This window comes from Tiliqua scincoides, chromosome 6 (assembly GCF_035046505.1).
Source record: "Tiliqua scincoides isolate rTilSci1 chromosome 6, rTilSci1.hap2, whole genome shotgun sequence".
Classification (NCBI taxonomy): domain Eukaryota; kingdom Metazoa; phylum Chordata; class Lepidosauria; order Squamata; family Scincidae; genus Tiliqua; species Tiliqua scincoides.
In genome coordinates, this window is record NC_089826.1 from 14051768 (window position 1) to 14073253 (window position 21486).

At 45.0% G+C, this 21486-nt stretch overlaps 1 protein-coding gene across 2 annotated transcripts in view; it reads left to right on the forward strand.

Annotated features, from left to right (window-relative positions):
• Window positions 1–965: 965 nt before the first annotated feature.
• The window catches only part of CCSER1 (coiled-coil serine rich protein 1), a 741465-nt gene continuing 720944 nt past the window's right edge, over window positions 966–21486 (forward strand). For both annotated transcript variants that reach the window (XM_066632826.1, XM_066632827.1), the window contains exons 1-2: window positions 966–2295; window positions 5239–5426. In XM_066632826.1, the coding sequence (XP_066488923.1) occupies window positions 966–2295; window positions 5239–5426 (1518 nt within the window). The remainder of the gene's footprint in view (window positions 2296–5238; window positions 5427–21486) is intronic.

Sequence of the window (21486 nt, forward strand, 5' to 3'; positions counted from 1 at the left end):
TGCCAATGGGCACGTGCTGCATCCTACAATGGGGGGACGACGACTAGTCATGGAGGCCTCCTCAAGGTAAGAGTATGTTTGTTCCCTCACCTCAGGGCTGCATTGTGAGTTACATCAGTGCTGAAAAGTTGGATAGGTTTGGGCCTTGGAGTGATAGAGCAGGAAGTGGCAGTGGCTTGGCTCTCAAGGATTACATGATTCCATGCACATTCAGGCGTGTGGTATTTGCATCCCAGCTTGAACTGCCATCTGTTCCTTTCTCCAACTAGTGACCTTCACTGTGCAGGCAGGAGAAAATCATTTTCTGATCCTACTTTCCAGCCCAATGATACATGACAGGTGTGGGGAATCTCTTTAGGAGAATTCAATCTTGGACAAGTACAGTTGTCCCCTCATATCTGAGGATCTGATATGTGCGGATCCACCCTGTGCCCTTTCGCCCGTGCCCATTTTTGCAAAGGAACATTCTTGCTGAACTGAAAAACACAACGTACAGACAACCAGCCTGCACACTAGAGGCAGTCAAACTGAACATTAAAAGGAAGCAGAAACTGCCTTGCTTCCTGTTAACATTTGGTTAGTCTCCTGTCTGTTCAGGCTGAATATTCTTCTCTGTAGTGTTCCCCAAGAATATTTCTTTGTTAAACTAAAAACTCCAATACTTCAAGCATTACTAAATAAAATTAAGGTGATGGGCGTGGTCTGCAATTTATATAAGGTTTTCCCATTTCCATGGTTTCCATATCTGCGGGGGGAGGAATGGAACCCCGGTAGATATTGGGGGGATGCCTTTATTCTAATGCCTTCCAGCCATTTGAATCTGTATGAAATCAAGTTACTTTCATGGGCATGAAATTTAAACTTGAATGGGTCAGTTTTATCTTCTCAGTTAAATAATAATTTTCTCTTCTCTGCTCATACAGATTTTAATATTGGCTGAACTTGGTCGAGCACAACTGGTCCTGATGGGGGACTCGGGATCACGGCGCTCAATCATTGTGTCGCGGTTGCCCATATTCAGGAGAAGTATTAGTCGAAGACATGACTCCCTTCCATCATCACCCACTTCCAATAGCAATGTTGGTGTCCACAGCTCCTCTCCTTCCAGCACCAACTCTAGCTCAGGTAGCACTGGCAAACGCAGGAGCCTCTTCCGCACGCCTTCCATTAGCTTTCACCACAAGAAGGGGAGTGAACAGAAAGCGGACTCTCCAAGCCAAAATGTGAGCATTTCAAATGGTGCTCAGCCTGGACACAACAGTTTGCAAAAGCTCAGCTCGGAGGAGCATGTGAAAAGCAGAGGGAGGCATTCAGTAGGCTTCGGAAGTTCTCGAAGCAAGAAAATCACCAGGTCCTTGACAGAGAACTTTGAGAAAGGGAGAGAGCCTTCAAGCAACAAGAATGTCTTCATCAATTGCATACGGTCTGGGAAAAATGAAGGTGATGATTCTGGCTTTACAGAGGAACAAAGCAGGTCCTCTGTTAAACATTCCTCAAGGAAACTTCTCCCCAAATCCTTCTCCACACACTACAGGTTTTCAAAACCGGTTCCTCAGAGCCAATCCGTTTCCTGTGTGCAACCATCTTCTTGCCTGCTGGATATTAAACCCAACGTGGAAAGTGAGTCTGTGTCAGCGAGATCCTCTCCTCCATGTTCTCCTGAGGTAGTCGAATGCGTTGGAAGTTCTTTGCAGTCCCCGTTGCTGTCTGCTGACCTGACTTCGGTCCAGACACCATCTGAGTTTCTCGCACTGACTGAAGATTCCGTCTCAGAGGTTGACGGGCTGCCCAATTGTGGAAATTCACAAGCGGAAACCTTTGTCCACAGTGTTTCTACCTCTCAGTTTTTTCTCAACCCTGTTGCTGCTGCTGCTCCTCTTCTTCCCAAGAAAACAGATCATGCAGAGAGTGTTTCACACTGTGCTGTTATCTCCCCCCAAAGTCGCAGGGCGAGAAACGTACTGCTCAATGAAACCAGTACTGTATTGGAAACTCCCCACAGTCATCAAAACCATTCAAAAGTATTATTGCAAGAGCTTCCAACTCAGAAGACTAGCTGTCCAGAAGAAGTATACTCAGGAGCTGAAGCACAATTAAAACCCTTTGTCTTAAACCAGAGAGAAACAATGGATGATTTTCCAAAAGCACAGGGATTACATAGGGACCAACAGGAAATTAAAGCACCTGAACATGTTAGAGAAACTACCCCAGCATCTGAGTTTAAGGTCATCCCTTCGTCTTCTGAACCTCAGTCTTTTCAGATACAGCAAGGATATGAAGTAACTCATTCAAAGGGTATGTATGTTTATTTTGTCATCTTCTGACAGTGTTTGGAATTGCACACAGGCATTTCTGTCTAAAAGCTTTGGGATCAGTTGGCCATAGTTGACAGCCATACTGGATGAATGATGATAGTGTTTCTGGGTAGTTTGGATTAGGGCTGAATGAACTATTGCAAATTGAAATGGAATATCATGGGGGATAAATGATCCACCTCTTCAACAGATTCCCCAGCTCTGCCTTTACATGACTTCTTCTGTGGCTGCCTAGAAGTGTCACTGCCACAGAAGCAGCACAGTGCAGGAAGGGAGGCAGAGTCTGGACATTTCTTAGTCCAGTGTTACTCAAACTGTGAGGCGCGGCTCTTTAGGGAGGCGCCAGGAACTCAAAGGGGAGGCGCGGGGTGTCCTCTTGCAGCAATATAGTCACACCCATGAGTGGAATATGAGCCCGTCGTCTGTGCTTTTTTTTTTAAAGCAGAAGAAAGGGGAGTTGCTCAGAGTGGCTGCTGCTGCCCCGCCCTCTTCTCCCTCCACTCGGAGGCTGCCGCCTTCTATGTTCGCTGCATGTTGTTTCCAAAGCTCTTTGACTCCAGCCCCCATCTGGCAAGTACCGAGCATGCTCAGCTTACAGTCCTTAACCCTCGCTGATCCTTGTCTGGTTGGTTCCTAGTTCCCAGCCTGGGATCACTTCTCATCAAAGTGAAATCTCTCTTTTCAACCCCCTCCCTCTTCCACTCCCTCCTTTCCATCTCCAAACCTTCCCGGATTTTGCCAGTCACCAAGGATCTTAAAGTTGCTTCCATGCAGTTGGCAAAGGGGGAGGGGAGAGACAAGCACACAGTTTACTTGGCCAGGAGCAGAAAAAGGGTATTGTTTTTAAAGTGATTTATTAATCTTGTTGTTTGACTGAAGAGGAGAGGCTGTATTTTTAAAGTGATGAATCTTGCTATTTGAAGGGAATACTTATCAGCCATTGATGAAGTGATTGCCAGCCCAATCGTATCCCCACTTTCCTGGGAGTAAGCCCCATTGACTCTAATGGGACTTACTTCTGAGTAGACATGCATAGGCTTGAGCTGTGCATCTCCTAGTACAGGAGACAAATCAGCTTCCTAACCAAACCCTTATCAGCTCTGATATATTTCCATGGTCTATTTTTGTTTTCCCCACCAGCTGCTGGAAAAATTTAATTTCATTAAATTAATAAAGGGTTCAATCTTATCCAAGGAGAATGGGAGAAATGATTAGTTGGATTGGGGTCCACAGGGGTGTGTGTGTGTGTGTAATGTTGGTCAGACTGGTTGTTCACAAAGTTCATTTGATAAAACAATTCTATTGGTATGCTTACAAAGTTAAAAAAAAAAAGAGTCTTCCTGGGCCAGACAAAATCTACCTACTCCAGCATCTTGTCTCCAACAGTGATCAGCAGCTGATCATTTATAAAGCATGTGTATTGCTGTGAATTAATAATATATTTTTAAGATCTGCATTTAATTAATGATATGATTAATATAATTAATATTAATATAGTTAATATATATTTAATATTATATTATAATAAATATAATATTATAATATTATATTTAATATAGCTAATATTTCTGGCCACTTCCTGTTTAATGATGTCACTTCCAGCCCTCACGAACACGATGGGGAGTCATGGCCAACAGCCACGGGGGTCAAGGGAGCCACTGGCCGGAAAAGTTTGAGTACCACTGGGTGATTGGGTGATTCTCCTTCTTTCCCAGCATTGTGCTGCAAGTCTGTAGGAGGAGAGGGAAGCATCCCCCTTGTTGCCTTGGCCATGCACGGACATTCCCCCTGTCCCCAGCACTCAATATTCAACTGGTCAAATCTAACCACCAATATCTGGCAGGCTCTGCACGACAACCATTAATCATAAATTCCATCAAGTGTTTTTAGTATCACAGTCTCAGACTTAACTGGATTCAGTTCCTGATGAAGTTGAGAACTCTGTTTGCTCTCAACGTAAACAGAGTGTTCTTTAGTCAAATTAACCTTTACTGGCAAGTATCAGTTGTTTTGCCCCTGTCTAAATGCCCCAATGTCTAAATGCATTGCCGTGCACACAAATAGTGATTCAAACTGCTACAACTCATCCTACTTTAGATCAAAAGAACATAAAGACATTAGAAGAGCTCTGCTGGATCAGGCCAAAGGCCCATGTAATTCAGCTTCCTGTAGCTCACAGTGGCCCACCAGATGCCTCAGGGAGCACACAAGACATTTGCGTCCTTGTGCCCTCCCTTGCGTCTGGCATTAGGAGGTAGCCTACATGTAAAATGAGGGTGTTGCACATATTATTATTATTAGTAACAGTATTTATATACCGCTTTTCAACTAAAATTCACAAAGCGGTTTACAGAGAAAAATCAAATAACTTAATGGCTCCCTGTCCCAAAAGGGCTCACAATCTAAAAAGATGCAAAAGAATACCAGCAGACAGCCACATACCCATCATGGCTTGTGACCTGTGATGGACTTTTCCTCCAGAAATCTGTCCAATCCCCTTTTAAAGGCATTTAGGTCAGACACCAACACCACACCCTGTGGCAAGGAATTCCACAGAGTTGTTTCACGCTAGATAAAGAAATATTTTCTTTCTAACCTTCCCAACAATTTTAGTGGATGTCCCCTATTTAGTGAATGAGAGCCCCTATGACTCTCGAGAAGAAATTAGTGTGTGTGAGGGGAGGGAGGGGGGAGCCATTAGCTCAGGGACAAAGAACATGCATGGTACGTAGACGGCTCCAGATTCAGTCCCTCATGTCTCCAGCTCGGGCCGGGAAGGACTCAATCTGAAACCCTGGAGGGCTGTTGCTGAGCTTAAATGGACCAGTGCTCTGACTCGGCGAAGGGCAACTTCACATGAAATGTTAGTGAACAGTTTCAGCTACGTTAAGTGCTGATTGCGCGTGCATCTCTCTCTTCACAGTGAATCTTGCCAGTAGTCTTAGCCCATATCGAGAAGGAAGGTTCATAGAAAAACGTCTGAGATCATCCTCAGAAGGCACTGCTGGAAGTAGCCGGATGATTTTAAAGCCAAAGGATGGACACCCAGAAGAACTTAATAGTTTGCGAAAACAAAGGACCGGCTCCTCTTCGTCTAAAATGAACAGTATGGTAAGTTTGCAGTACCTTGGTGATGCATTTCTTTCAGATGATTAATGCTGCTGTTAATGGCAGCTGAGACAAAAAGGCTGCACTTCCTTACCTGTTGATGCGTCAGCCTCTGCTTCTCTGACACTAGCTCTTTGCTCTCCTCCACACTTCTGCTCTATCTCCCTCTTCCTGTTCAAATCCATGGAGTGGAAGGGGGAGGAGGATCCTTGGAACAAGCAGTGGACAGAAGTGGGCACACCCCTTCAGTCTGCTTCCTGAGGCTACCATCTCGGTTGGCCTCATGGATGGGCCGACCCTGTCTGCTACCTTATACCAGATCTCCAGAGAGATGCCCTGCACTCCTTATAGTGCTTCCAGCTCACAGTTTGCTCACCCTCTGCTTCTGCCTCTGTTCCAGACTACGAGATTGGTGTTTTCTACCCCCACCCCCGCATGTTACTCTTTATACCTGCCCATTCTTTAGCTGGAGGGGAAGGGTGGGATGTGCTTTCCCATCCCAAGCATTCCCAAGAAATCTTGTATCCAGAAATCATCTCCTGACCATTATCTCCTATTTCCATCAATATCCACTGATTATCTTGGGCCACTGTTAGCATGTTTGACCAACTCCTGGGCTCTGGTCAGACACTGCTTTAAGGCAGAACCAAGGTGGTTGGCCTGTTTGCACTAGTGAGACTGCATACCCATAATAATAGCTGGTACCAGTTGGTATGCTGGTAAAAAGAAAATTATGCCCAGAATTTGTTCTGCACAAAATTACATGTGAGACCCTGGTTTAGTGTCCTTAATTTGCAACTACCTACATATCTTGTAGTTCTTATTGTATGGAAAGTAATGAAATAAAACACTGTAATAGAGCTGGAAGGAAAAAAAATGATAATTCAGTTAGTCTCTATTGGAATTCCACCACTTTCCTGAAGAGGGTACTATTGCATTTTTATCATCTTCGTAGACCCCGTAAGGATGCAGTTGCTAGAGATATCCATTTCTCAATATCTCATCCAAGGTGCTTTGTGTTAAGAAATGTTTGTGGTAAGGAAGATGCCCTTCAGACATCAAAGAAGGGGAGGCCTTTAAGATCCTTTTTTTTGTTTTCTTTTTGTCAGTGGCAGTTAGTGATAACTTCCCCTTGCCTTAAGCGGCAAGGGAATTATCAGAATCCAGAAGGACTTGATAAGATAGAAGGTTTTCACAGAATGTTAAGCAAAAGGAACCGGCACGGGACTGAAATAAAACACTCTCTAGGTAGCGGGTGTTCTTTTTAAAGTAGCTAATTGATCGAAGTATTCCTTCAGGAGTGCCAGGCCTTTAGTGTGTAGCTGTAGCTCAGAACCTAGGTAGCGGGGGCTCTGGGCGCTGGAGAATATGCAAGCACAAAATGAATGCGTTGGTAATATATTGTGCGTCACAGCCCTCTGTGACTATTGCCCTTTGTGGCTGAGCACATTGCAAGGAACTATAATTTAATTTGATTCTTCTGGTTATACTTCTTGTTAATGAGAGGTCTGTGGGTGCTGTTAAACAATGAGACTGCCCCCTCCAATGATTAAATCTATTTCTTGAAGCCCTGTGCTTTTGCCAGCCTTAGCTCATTCCGTCAAATGTGATGGATAACATTTCAGGACATCTGTTTTGTTTTCAAAAGTTTTGCTCATTTTGTTTCCCCCCCCCCCCAAATGGTAACCTCTGCAGTAGTTCACTTATTCCACAAGATGTCGATATTACTCTATGTCAACAGAAACAGAAAGCCACACATTCTTAGCTTGTTGTTGGCATCCTTCAGTCTTGGAAGACTATGGTATCGCGCTCTGAATGATGGTTCTGGAACAGAGTGTCCTCTCCAGTGCACGAAGCCTGGGTAAAGTAGATATGGAGGACAGACTGTTACCCATGCAGCAAATCTCCCCTCTCCACGTCACTGAAATGGTCCAATGGAAAGGCAGAGGCCAATACGATTGGTTCCAGCGGCGTCGTAGGAGTTGCCAGAACGTGACTGTGTTCAGCCATGAACTTCCTCAGGGACTCTGGCTCCGGGTTTTGCCTCAAGGTTGACTCCTGAAGCCTTTTCCATAACTGGATGTAGCCACAAGGCAGTGGAGGTTTGGGATCAGAGTTTTCCTTCTCTCAGATGAGCTGCCTTCCCAGGCTAACGAGAAGGGATTTGGCGTTAATTAATTAGTCCAAGGAGTTCTCTTTTTTAAAAAGTTATCCATGTGAGCTTTCCTCTCTTCATTGATTTTGGCTTACTTCCAGCTATTCCAGCTAATATGTTTTCTAAGATAGCCTAGACGATGGAAGTCAAGGTTGCTGTGACAAACTGGAGATAAGGCTTGGTTCTGCCCTGGGCTTGGTGTTGAAAAATGCCGAGAGGAAAGAAATAGTAGGGATTCCAACATGTGTACGTGTTTCAAAATGTAGTCTTAAGAGTGCAATCCTAACCAATTTTCCAGCACTGGCATAGCTGTGCCAGTGGGGCATGTGCTGCATCCTGCAGTTGGGGGGGGGGGGGGACAGTCACAGAGGCCTCCTCAAGGTAAGACAATGTTTGTTTCCTTACCTTGGAGTTGCCCTTACCTCAGTGCTGGAAAGTTGGTTAGGATTGTGCCCTAAGTCAATCAAGTAACAAATTTGGAATGGCAACCAAGTCCTCAGTTGTGCTTTTCCTTGAGCAAAATAATGAGAATAATAATGAATTAAGCCATAAGAACATAAGAACAGCCCCACTGGATCAGGCCATAGGCCCATCTAGTCCAGCTTCCTGTATCTCACAGCGGCCCACCAAATGCCCCAGGGAGCACACCAGATAACAAGAGACCTCGTCCTGGTGCTCTCCCCTACATCTGGCATTCTGACTTAACCCATTCCTAAAATCAGGAGGTTGCGCATACACATCATGGCTTGTACCCCATAATGGATTTTTCCTCCAGAAACTCGTCCAATCCCCTTTTAAAGGCGTCTAGGCTAGACGCCAGCACCACATCCTGTGGCAAGGAGTTCCACAGACCGACCACACGCTGAGTAAAGAGTAAAGCCAAGCAATCTTTTTTTTTTTAAAGTGTTATTTTGGGCCAGTCTGAGTGTAGCTATGTGTGGTTGGGCTTTACACCCTTGGATGCTAGCATTGTACAGAAGTCAACTTCTGGCAGACCAGTGTTTGTGGTACTTTTCACATATACTGCAGTAGGTAAGACGGTTCTTGGGTCAGTTTCTGCAGCTGTAAGTTTATGCAAACTTTTGAATAACAAAGAACATTTTATCAAGGAGAAGCAAAAAATGGCAATAGAAAATATGGCTATGGGCTAACATCCTTCTGTTGTTATTCTGTGTTGAAATCTTCTTGTAAAGGTGACAGAATATTCATCCTGAAAAATGATCAAAAAGCATGTGCAGCTTTTTAAAAAAAATTTTTGGGTGGGGGGAATAGGATCACGTTTCTAGCCCTTATCTTGCTGCTGAATGCTTGAAAATGTGTTGGTGATTGAGATGGTGAGATCTTACTCTCAAATCCTGGTGAGAAGTTAGTGCTATAGAATGTTTATATATTGGACACTGTGGTCTGTTGATGATTGAGAAGTTAGTGCTATAGAATGTTTATATATTGGACACTGTGGTCTGTTGAAAGATTGTGGCCATGCATATCTCCTTGTCCCCCGGAAGTGTTTTTTGCAGCCCAATCCTACAAACCAGTGCAAACTGTCACGGTATTCTTTATAGCACGTTTGTGACAGTGTGCTCTGCCAAAGCGGCCCGAATTGGTTCAGGCCCTTAGTCATTGATTTTATTCTCTGGTTTTCAGCCATGATTGGCTTCCAAAGCAACATGCAACTACTAAAATGTATCATAAAGATTCTTTAAGAGATATTAGGGATAAGCAGATATGTGGCTGACAATCTGTTCAGGACCCTGTCAACTGATGATATAGTCTATATTCTAGGCATAAACAGGATTATGCTAAATAGTGAAACATACTGAATTTGGCTTCTCATCCATTCAGGTTGAGGAATGTGTCACTGGTTTTTTTTTTTGCTGGTGTGAAATTCGACAGTGTTGACCACTGCAAGGGAATACATGGCTCTCTCTAGAAAGCAATGGTTTCTTGGCCTAGAAGTGGATTTGGTAAACTTTCATTTATGACTCGCTGTCCACAGGAAAATGCAGTTTTTCTGTCGGCCATCAGATTTGGCATCATGTTTCTTTCAGGAAGGGAGTTGGGAATCCTGTTTGAAATGCAAGCTGTCACATCTGCTCTGATACAAAAGGCTGAGCATTATTATCTGATTGAGAACAATGCAGAGCCTTGTAGGTAAGCAGCACTGTGGACCTCGTTTATTTAATTCAGCACAGGGAGCGCTAACTTTCAGGTGTTATTAGCATAAAAACGCTGCAAAACAGCAGCCTGAAACTTGAGCATTTTATGTGCTTCTAATTTTAAGGTCAACTCAGCCAGAGGCATTAATGTAGAAAGAACAGCCTGCAAGAACTAAATGCCACAAGCTGAGAAAATGTTTCATAGCAGAATTGTCAAAAGTCAGGTTTGCAGCAGGTGCGCACTTTGAATGCTGTGGGGAGCAAAGCGGCAGTATCTGACATGGGGTTTATGCGGAGATGACTTGCATGAATGGAAAGCTTCTTACATGAGGGGAAGGGTGGTTCTATACCATTTCCACTGGTTTTGGAAACCCAGTCCCCCTGTGACCCATTCCACATTGTTCTGGAGTGTACCCTGACCCTGAAATTTTGGGGAGCACAGGGAGATGTGGGGGAAGGATGGAGCTGGAAAGCCCGCTGTGTGAGTGGTGCTGCCCTGCCTCTCCATTGAATATAACCCCATGCGTCTAAAGAAATGCCAGGGGAAAACGTCTACCATTTTTCCTTTTTTAATGTTCACATCAGTAACTCTTTACCGTAAACTTAACATAGTGCTTGTCTTCAGACAAATTCTGGTTTGCAAAGCGAGACCACCATCTGTTTTTATACCTGAATCTATGTCAAATCACAAGCCACGGTTTGTGAGCAGCCGCCAAATCAGGTTCTGTAACCCTGGTTTGAAGCTGGTTGGCAAACCACAGTTTGTGCTAACTGTAGTGCTTGGTGTCTGAATTTGCAGGCCCTTGACAAACCACAGGGGCAGTGCTCTGGTTCAGAAAGACTGCTGTAGCATGATGTCAGGAGGCAACATGAAGCAGTGTTCTAGGTTTTGTGGGGGGGAAAGCAGATAAGCAAACTATAAGATATAGTTTGCCTATTGTGTGCCTGGAAGGTGAAGTCATGAGATCTACTTTATGGTGATGATAAACTATGGTTTGGTGTGCTGTTTGAGTGTATTTATTTAATAGATTTATGCCCACCTTTCGTTACCTGAGTCAGCTGAACTTAGCAGGAGTTTCCTCTGCAGAACTATACAGCTTCTCTTGAAAGCTGCCTGCCCACAATTTTTCTACTCAAATGCCTGCTCAGAATGAGAGAACTTCTGAGTAGAAGAATAATGGTGACTGCCCCCTTCCATGGGAGGCAGCACTCTCGCTTCAATACATGCAGTGGCAGTGAAAAAGGTGAGTCACAAAAGTGGTTTGGGGGGGGTACCATTTGTCCTCAAATCCCCCCCATTTTACACACTGCGTTTCTACTTAGTAAAGAACTAAACCTTATATAATACTTGAACGGTGGACCACATTCAGTTTTGAGGTTATGTACCAGCCTGAATAAAGAAAACGCTCTCCCTTTCAGAAAGTGCTTTAACAGCATGGAGGTGAAACTGCCATAATCACAAATATCATTTGGAAGGATTAATCGGTAGGGCCAATGGGGGATGTAAGCCCCCCCCCCCCACGCTGGCAGAGCATTATACCTTGTCAATTGTCCAAAACCGGTGGCGTGGCTTGAAAATTTTAGCACCTTGTCGGTGTGCTGTGAAATGAAAAGTTTGAAAATCGCTGGGTAAGGACGTATAAATTCCCCACCACAGTGTACTGTGTGACTTGTCGGACATTTTGTCATCATGATACGCTCCATGTTATTTCTTTTCTGATTGATGTTATATGGCTAAATGTTTTTATGGCTGAAAAGAAATAAGTAAAAACAATTATTTTTTAAAATGTGTTGGGGAATAAGGGCTAAATCCTATCCAATTTTCCAGCGCTGGTGCAGCCTTGCCAACAGGGCTTGTGCTTCATCCTGTAGTAGGGAGGCAGTCATGGAGGCATCCCCAAGGTAAGAGAATGTTTGTTTCCATTCCTCAGGGCTGTATTGCAGCTGCACCAGCACTGGAAAGTTGGATAGAACTGGGTCCTAAAGCCTTAACTCAGTAGTAGAGCACACATTTTTCATTAAGGTGGTCCCTGGTTCAGGTCCTGGCACCTTTAACTTAAGAAGATAAGGAGAGCGCTGCTGGATCAGGCCCAGGGTCCACCTAGTCCAGCTTCCTGTATCTCACAGCTGCATCTCAGGGAGCACACACAAGCCCACAAGATACTTACATCTCGCTGCCACTCCCCTACATCTGGTATTCTGTTTACCCTCACATCCCTCAATGAAGACACCATTCACCCAATGACACCCAATGAAGACACTTAGGAAGTCAAAGGGTGCAATCCTAACTTGCACTGGAAGCAGGCAGGCCACAGGGCCTGATCTGCATCCAGTGCAAGTTTGGAATCAAAAGTAGTGCAGCCGGAGGCAAGGGGAAGCCTTTCCCCTTACCCTGTGTCGCGCTTCAGCGGCCCCAATGGGTCTGCTAGGATCTGTGCCACCTAATGAGGTGGCACAAATCCATGCAGCCCAGAGCTGTGCCGTGCTGCCTGGGAACGGAGTCAGGATTCTGCATAACTGCTGGGTCCTTGCCCTGCCTCCCGTTGCTTGCCCGCACCCAGGAATACCTGCCCTCCCTCTGCCCCGAAATACCTCCCTCCTGCCTCTTCCCTGCCCTCCCGACGCTCCCCCCCCCAGACTCCTGCATTGGCCAAGCTTGGCCAATGCAACTCACCCTTCCTTAAGTCCCTGGAAAGTGGTGCAGAAGTGCCTTATGGCACTTATGCGACACTTTTGGGCTGGCGTGGGGGACTTGCGCCAGCCCAAGTACAGGTCTGGATTGCGCTCAAAGTCATTCACCTTTAGAAGATTCCAGTCTGCCTAAAATCCTGGAGGTTTGCTGCCAATCCATGTAGTCAACATTAAACTAGGTGGATCAGTGATCTAACTTGGTATAAGTCAGGTTTATGTACATGTTCACTAGGGATGCAGGGAGGCAGTTTGGAAACAGTCACCACTGGCTGAAAGAAGTGGAGAGAAAGCATATGAAAGCATTGAGGCAGACCAGTTTTCCAGAATTTGGAGGCAAAGAATCTACCAACCCTGTAGCATACCCTACAAATGCAACAGGCAGACACTGAGCAAGCTAATATTTTATCTGATAATGAAAACCTTTGGAGGGACCATTTTTCACTGGAGGGACCTGTAATATGTGCACTGTTTGCAATAAAACTGACAGTGGCTTCTGTAGGAAAACAATCTAATTTTGCAATGGTACACACAGTAGCTTATATACCACCTGTCTTTTCATTATTCACATTTGAAGTGCTTTCCCCCAGAATGGAATAAAGATATGCCATTTCTGTCTCCTCTTCTTAGGACAGATCTGACAGGGAAGGCAATCTTACCTTGTTACCCGAGACAGGGTTTAAAGTATGCTTCAGAAAGAGGGGGAGGAAGGAAAACATGAAAAACAAATGCAGTGCAACTAAACCACCACCTTGCTATATGGCTGCTGGATGTCACATACAACCAGAGCCCAAGTCATCACCCCTTCTACCAAATACTTCACACAATGCCTAAGTAGCTTGTGGAATCCACTGCCGCAGTGATGACCAGTCACTTGAGTGGCTTTAAAAGAAGTTTAAGCAAATTCATGGAAGATAGGCCTATCAATATTAGCTGTGATAGAAAAATGAAACCTTCAGGTACAGGAGCAGTATACCTTCATACTAGGTGCTAGTGTAAAAAACAAAAGTACTGAGCAATCACCATAAGCTTCTGTGACTCCTCAATGCAGCAAAGGGATGTGTATTATGGTGTGGACTTGGCAGCAGTGCCTGATTTAGCTTCCCTACTAGTACAAGGATTTGGATCTAGAAAGATCCTTTGGTTCCTTCTCCTCTTCCCTACACTCCAACTATTGGCCTTCTGCTGAACATAGGGGAATCTCAGAGCACACACCTAAGTGTGCTTATGGTCAGACTCAGTCGCTGTGCTGGTTGAAAAGTTGCAAATGTGCTGTAGAGCATGTTTGGAGAGGCGGCTGCACCAGCTGGGAGGCTGTGTTGTCCCGCCAATGCTACATTCTGACAATTGGCCAGATGTCACAGATAAGGTAGCGTTGGGCAGCAGGAGGGTGGCAGGTAGAAAGGGGCATTTCAAGGTGAGGGGATGATGGAACAGGAGCAGATCAGATCTGGGCGGGGGAGCAGCAGAGGCCTTCGCCACCAAATCCAACCCCCCTCTTGGCCCTCCTGGTATTACCCTGAGCTTCCCTTATTTGTGCCCGCTATATAGCTGGCGTGGATCAAAGAAGCCCCACAGGACTGGTTGGGGCTCTGTGTGGGGTAAGTGTAAAAATATCCCCTTACCCCAGGGAGACCTCCAGCAGCCTGGCTGTTCAGGTTTCGATTGGGCTTCCTGTCCTGCTCTGGCATGTTCTTTGCTTCTCTCCCAGGAAACATCCAGGCCTCATTCATTTCAAATATGCACACACTTTTTCTCTACTGCCTCTGCCAGTGAAGACTCAGTGGGTTGGCTCGCTTTGCTCTGCATTCAAGGGAAGACTTCTAAATACATAGACATCTGACTTGCGGCTGTTGAAAACAAAATGGACTAGGATGGTGGTTCTAAAGGTTTGCAGACACTTTTACTCTGGAGTTGTCAAGGTAGATATTGCAGTGCACCGTGCATGTTCCTGCCTCCTGTGAAATGCAAGGTTGATCTCGTATTTCAGTCTGAATATTAGAATAGTGCTCGGAATATGTATATCAAATTCCATTACATTTTCTTAGCATTCAGTTGAATTATTGCATTGCAAACAAACAAGTACAACATTCAAGTGGAATAGAAAACAGGCAGTAGTTAAACCAAAGGGTCTACTTGTGCTCTGTTTTTTTGGAAGGATGGAGGGCACTCTGACTTGGCACAGTCATGGTCCGTTAGGCATTATAGGTCGTAACAGGTAAACATCTCAGGCCAAAATCCGAACCAGATTTCCAGCACTGACATAGCTGTGCCAGTGGGGACTGTACTGCATAGTGCAGTTGGGTGGTGGTCCCACAGAGGCCTCCTCAAGGTAAGGGAATGTTTGTTCCCGACCTTGGAACTACCTCAGTGCTGGACAGTTGGCTAAGATTGCGCCCTCCATTTGGCAAACTGAGCTTTTTCCTAAAGCCACCGAAAATGGAAAATAGTTTGGTTCTTCTCAACCCATTTGCAAAGTCAGAAGTGTCACCAGGGTTTGCAGCACCCAATGTGAGAATCATTGTGTGACCCCTTCCAGTACCAGACCATACAGAATAAATTACAATATCATACTCACAAACTAAATGCTGTGGCGTCACTAGAGTTGGTATCATCCCATTAACTTTATTTTAATATAGAACAGGACAGGTAATGCACCAAATCAGTCACAAAAAAACACACACACACACAAAAACCCGGTGACCAACTTGATGACACGCAATAAGAATATTTGCTCTGATCCATGGAAATAGAGCTGACTGATACTAACACCTCATTGGTTCCCTGCTATGTCATAATATCACCTAATTGGCTCTCAGAACAAGCAAACTCATTTGTCTGTTTTGAGTTAAAGAAATCACTTTTTGTTACATAAGGCTGTTGTGTTTTTCTCTTCTGGTTATTTGTCCATAGCTTTTGATAGAACACAGATATTTCAATGTATTTTGTTTCACTGCATTCTGCATGAAAATACCACTTCGAATGATATATGAGGGTACTATTTGAACGGAGGGCACCAGGGTGCAGGTCTCTTGTTATCTGGTGTGCTCCCCGGGACATTTGGTGGGCTGCTGTGAGATACAGGAAGCTGGACGAGATGGGCCTATGGCCTGATCCAGTGGGGCTGTTCTTATGTTCATAATGCCCAGGAGCATGGTAACAACTATATCGCCTCATTCAATGTAATTATGGCTGTGGGATATGGCTGTGGGAGTCGTGTGGGAGTTGGACTTAAAACAACAGTAATAGAGGCCCAGCAGAGGTGTATACCGCAAAGAAAGAAGGGTTCCACTAAATCCAGGAGGGTGCCCGCATGGCTAACCAGCCAAGTTAGAGAGGCTGTGAAGGGCAAGGAAGCTTCCTTCCGTAAATGGAAGTCTTGCCATAATGAGGAGAATAAAAAGGAACATAAACTGTGGCAAAAGAAATGTAAGAAGGTGATACTGGAGGCCAAGCGAGACTATGAGGAACGCATGGCCAGCAACATTAAGGGGAATAATAAAAGCTTCTTCAAATATGTTAGAAGCAGGAAACCCGCCAGAGAAGCGGTTGGCCCTCTGGATGGTGAGGGAGGGAAAGGGGAGATAAAAGGAGACTTAGAGATGGCAGAGAAATTAAATGAGTTCTTTGCATCTGTCTTCACAGCAGAAGACCTTGGGCAGATACCGTTGCCCGAACGGCCCCTCCTGACCGAGGAGTTAAGTCAGATAGAGGCTAAAAGAGAAGATGTTTCAGACCTCATTGATAAATTAAAGATCAATAAGTCACTGGGCCCTGATGACATCCACCCAAGAGTTATTAAGGAATTGAAGAATGAAGTTGCAGACCTCTTGACTAAGGTATGCAACTTGTCCCTCAAAACGGCCACGGTGCCAGAAGATTGGAGGATAGCAAATGTCACGCCTATTTTTAAAAAGGGAAAGAGGGGGGACCCGGGAAACTATAGGCCGGTCAGCCTAACATCCATACCGGGTAAGATGGTGGAATGCCTCATCAAAGATAGGATCTCAAAACACATAGACGAACAGGCCTTGCTGAGGGAGAGTCAGCATGGCTTCTGTAAGGGTAAGTCTTGCCTCACGAACCTTATAGAATTCTTTGAAAAGGTCAACAGGCATGTGGATGCGGGAGAACCCGTGGACATTATATATCTGGACTTTCAGAAGGCATTTGACACGGTCCCTCACCAAAGACTACTGAAAAAACTCCACAGTCAGGGAATTAGAGGACAATTTTCACAATGGAGAGAGGTGAAAAGCGGTGTGCCCCAAGGATCTGTCCTGGGACCGGTGCTTTTCAACCTCTTCATAAATGACCTGGAGACAGGGTTGAGCAGTGAAGTGGCTAAGTTTGCAGACGACACCAAACTTTTCCGAGTGGCGAAGACCAGAAGTGATTGTGAGGAGCTCCAGAAGGATCTCTCCAGACTGGTAGAATGGGCAGCAAAATGGCAGATGCGCTTCAATGTCAGTAAGTGTAAAGTCATGCACATTGGGGCAAAAAATCAAAACTTTAGATATAGGCTGATGGGTTCTGAGCTGTCTGTGACAGATCAGGAGAGAGATCTTGGGGTGGTGGTGGACAGGTCGATGAAAGTGTCGACCCAATGTGCGGCGGCAGTGAAGAAGGCCAATTCTATGCTTGGGATCATTAGGAAGGGTATTGAGAACAAAACGGCTAGTATTATAATGCCGTTGTACAAATCGATGGTAAGGCCACACCTGGAGTATTGTGTCCAGTTCTGGTCGCCGCATCTCAAAAAAGACATAGTGGAAATGAAAAAGGTGCAAAAGAGAGCGACTAAGATGATTACGGGGCTGGGGCACCTTCCTTATGAGGAAAGGCTACGGCGTTTGGGCCTCTTCAGCCTAGAAAAGAGACGCCTGAGGGGGGACATGATTGAGGCATACAAAATTATGCAGGGGATGGACAGAGTGGATAGGGAGATGCTCTTTACACTCTCACATAATACCAGAACCAGGGGACATCCACTAAAATTGAGTGTTGGGCGGGTTAGGACAGACAAAAGAAAATATTTCTTTACTCAGCGTGTGGTCGGTCTGTGGAACTCCTTGCCACAGGATGTGGTGCTGGCGTCTACCCTAGACGCCTTTAAAAGGGAATTGGACGAGTTTCTGGAGGAAAAATCCATTACGGAGTACAAGCCATGATGTGTATGCGCGACCTCCTGATTTTAGAAATGGGTTATGTCAGAATGCCAGATGCAAGGGAAGGCACCAGGATGAGGTCTCTTGTTATCTGGTGTGCTCCCTGGGGCATTTGGTGGGCCGCTGTGAGATACAGGAAGCTGGACTAGATGGGCCTATGGCCTGATCCAGTGGGGCTGTTCTTATGTTCTTAAGTTCTTATGTGTGGTGCCGCTCTAATAGTTCTGTATCGTCTACCCGAAGGCAACGGTTCAAAGAACTTATGAGTCGGATGGAAGGGATCTCTCAGAATACTATGTGACTTCTGCAGACAGCAAGATGTATAGATGTCCTCCAAAGCTGGTAGATGAATATGTGTGAAAGAGAGAGTCATCCATTGAGCTATGGTTCATTAATCATAGTAAGCCTTTTTTCTTTCGGTATGTGTGTGCGTGTTTTTAAAATAAGAACGAACAGGCTATGGAGCTGGGGTGCTGCCCAGGCTGTGCTTAATATGATGCTTTGACTTGAGCTCAGCAGACTCCTTTGAGTTCCTACAGGTGGGGAGGGGGAGAGAACCAAAGCCAGGGTGTTGTCCTTGCTTAGATGGAGGGGAAAAAGCACCATTAATGCACAACGGCACTCTTGCGTGACGCTCAGCCTTCGAGGAGGCCTCACGTAACAAAAAGCAGAAGCAGCATTGTGAAATTTTGTCAAGTGTTACACTGGTTTCTTGAAGCATCTTTATTGTCACACCGCAGGAGGCCTGTAAGGTCTGTTAACTAAAGAAGATCAAAGATATCCAGGTTTTTTTTTCTCCAATATTTATTTATATTTTTAAGATTCCTTCTAGCAGTGTGTCAGATAAAAGCTTTGTCTAGTGGGAGCTGTGCGCATTCTTGTTGATGTTCAGAGCTTAACGGAGTTACCTTCTCCTTGTCTTTATCACTTTTCTGCAAGTGAACAGAAGGAGCTGCGGACACCAAGTCCCGTATCATGCAGCCTGTTGTGCAAAACCGGGCTGCAGGTCCATGAAAAGTGTACCGCAGATGCTTTGAGAGGACCGATGGCACATTTTCTTTTCTTTTTTTTTAAGTGTGCTGAACCAGTTCGTTGATTCACCCTGGATTGAAATGGAAATTTATCTTCCCCTTCAATAGATCATTGGCTGCCCATGTATTGAACAGTGGCTTAAATTGCTTTATTCTCAGCTCATTGTTTAGTAGATATGAATATATAACTGGGCTTCCATTCGCGTCTCCAGTCTTGTGTGTTGAAAGAATAGAGGAGTGGGAAGAAACCTGATAGTGCAGCCAGAATTCAGCTTATTTCAGCAACAAGGATAAAGAGAATGGAATTGCAGAGATTGTGAGTCCAGACTTTTCAATTTAGCACCGTCCTGCTGCTTTGGAATGGTAGAGTAGTCAAGCATAGTGTGTCAAACCTCCCAAAGTCCTTTAGATGTTTACACATAGGGAGTTCCTTTAAACACATCCTCACTCAATTCTATATTTAAATAAAAAAAATCTGAGATAAAAATTCTTTCAGAATCCGCATGATCATTTGATTATGATTTACTTTTGACTAGTGATGGGGGCAAGGCCCCCCCCCCATGCATCTCAAATCCTTTGGCTTATATTTATATGCAGTACAAGTTTTGTCATCTGGCATGCACAGGGAACAGGGGTTGCCACTTCCCCAAATAAGAAAGCTTTCACAAGACTTCCAAGGCCACCCAACACCATTCCAGGGCTCCCTCTGCTCCCTCACTTACCTGTCTCCATTCCTTAGAGTACCCTGATGAAGAAAGAAGGAGGGCAGAGTGGCATTGCAGGTGGAGCCCTGTCTGGTAAGTGAGGGCGCGAGCATGAGGGCCGTCTGGAGGGTTTGCTTTACCAATGTTCATTAAGCAGCACAGTCATTTAACTGTCATCTCTGCCTGCCTGAGGTGGCAGGTGAAGATTCCAGTGAACCAAGTTTGCTCCTTAAGTAAGAGATACTTTCAATGTACCACTTTTCAACAACAGTCAGATGTACACCCCAGTCTTATGCATCATCCCTCCTCCAATGCAGTGGCGCCTAAATGGTGACTGCTGCATCCTATGGTGGGGCGGCAGTCCAGGCAGTCCTCTGGTAAAGGAACATTTGCCCCCTTACCTGGGTAAGTGTCCGTGGCATGGAAAGATCTGCTCGGTCCTGTGCTAACTAAATGTCTGGTGCAAGTCGGTGTGGACCTGTGTGGTGGGATGGGTTCCAGGAAGGGGAATAGTATCTAGCCCCTCTGAGGCCCAATTCATCCACCCCCATCCCACCACCACCCTCCTAATTCTGTTTGGCCCCTTCCCTGCCCCATTCTATGCTTCCCCACCCCTCCTGTCCATCCCTCCTCCTGTCCACCCCTCCTGTCCTCCTGTCCTCTTCCGCTGACTTACCTTTGTCGATCAGTGGTGGGAGAATTGCTGGAGTGGGTGGGAAGGATCAGGCCTTCTACTGGCACTGCTGGAATTGCGCCAAATGGTGTGCTTTATGGCAGTCAATGCCAGCTCAGTTACCAACATAGGCACGCATAGGATGGGGCTATTGGTTTTTTATACCAACCCCTTTTAGCCTTAGCCTGTTCGCTTCTCATGTTTGATGCTATTAGTAGCAGTTGTCCAAGAGAACAGTAGTTAGCTTCATAATTGCATTTAGAGAATGAAAAAGGGAGCAGACGATTCTTATTGAAACTGAGTTCTTAAATATCACTTGTCAGCTGAACATATTTTGTGTCATCTCCACACCACAGAAGCATTCTGTGCTCGTTACCTTGTGTTCCCAATCTGGTGACATTAAAGGGCTAGCTTTAAAGAGGACACATATCTTATGTTCCGAAAAAGGAATTTTCAAACCTTCTAAAATGGGTCAGAGCAATGATCGTCTTGGGCATATTTTCTTTAGTTTTTGCTTCTGAAGGCCTTTGATTTATGCACAGAATTTCCCCCCAATGTCTTTTCTAGATATCAGAACAAAAATATGTTTTTGAGGAAATCCACTGGAATGAACTGTGGTTTTATCAAAGGAGATTATGCTGGTGTTTTTGTTTGGTTCTACAGCATTTCTGAATTGACTTTGTCCTCAGTGACATTGGCGTGTTTCAGATATGATTGGTTGTGTAATATGGTTATGGATCACAGATGTGGCACATAGGAAGGTTAGATCAATTCAGGAACATTAGATCGCTTGATAGGTAGACTTTTATAGATCAGTACTCTTTACATTTTCAACTCTTGGGCTATGGCCCTTTAAACACTTACCTGGAAGTAAGTCCCATTGAACTCAATGGGGCTTGCTTCTGAATAAATATGCATAGGATTGTGCTATTAGATTGGAATCTTACAAACCTTGTGAGGTTGGGAGTTTTCACACATGCAACCAGGCTCCTAGAATCTACTTTTCAGACGTACCTCCCGCACCTGGCCAACCGGTCTGTTGCTTCCAAATATTTTAGAGCTACATATAACATGGAGAGATACAATTTATTTGAACAAATAGGAAAAGTCATGATGTATGTATTGAAACACTTATGAGCCCCTTGGGAACTCAGAGGACCCTGACTTTTGTATTAAATGGTACTTCTGTCCCTGTAAACAGCGGACCTATTGGATTTTAATTGAGCCAGAGAAGTCAACATTGCCCTCCCATCCAATAGTCTGCTTCTGATCCTCACACTTTCCTTGCTTATTGCTTCAGAGGTGATAAGAACACAAGAAGAGCCCCTTTGGATCAGTCCAAAAGCCCATCTAGTCCAGCTTCCTGGACTAGATCTAGACACTAGATCTAGACTAGATCTGGACTAGACACTTTCCTTGCTTATTGCTTCAGAGGTGATAAGAACACAAGAAGAGCCCCTTTGGATCAGTCCAAAAGCCCATCTAGTC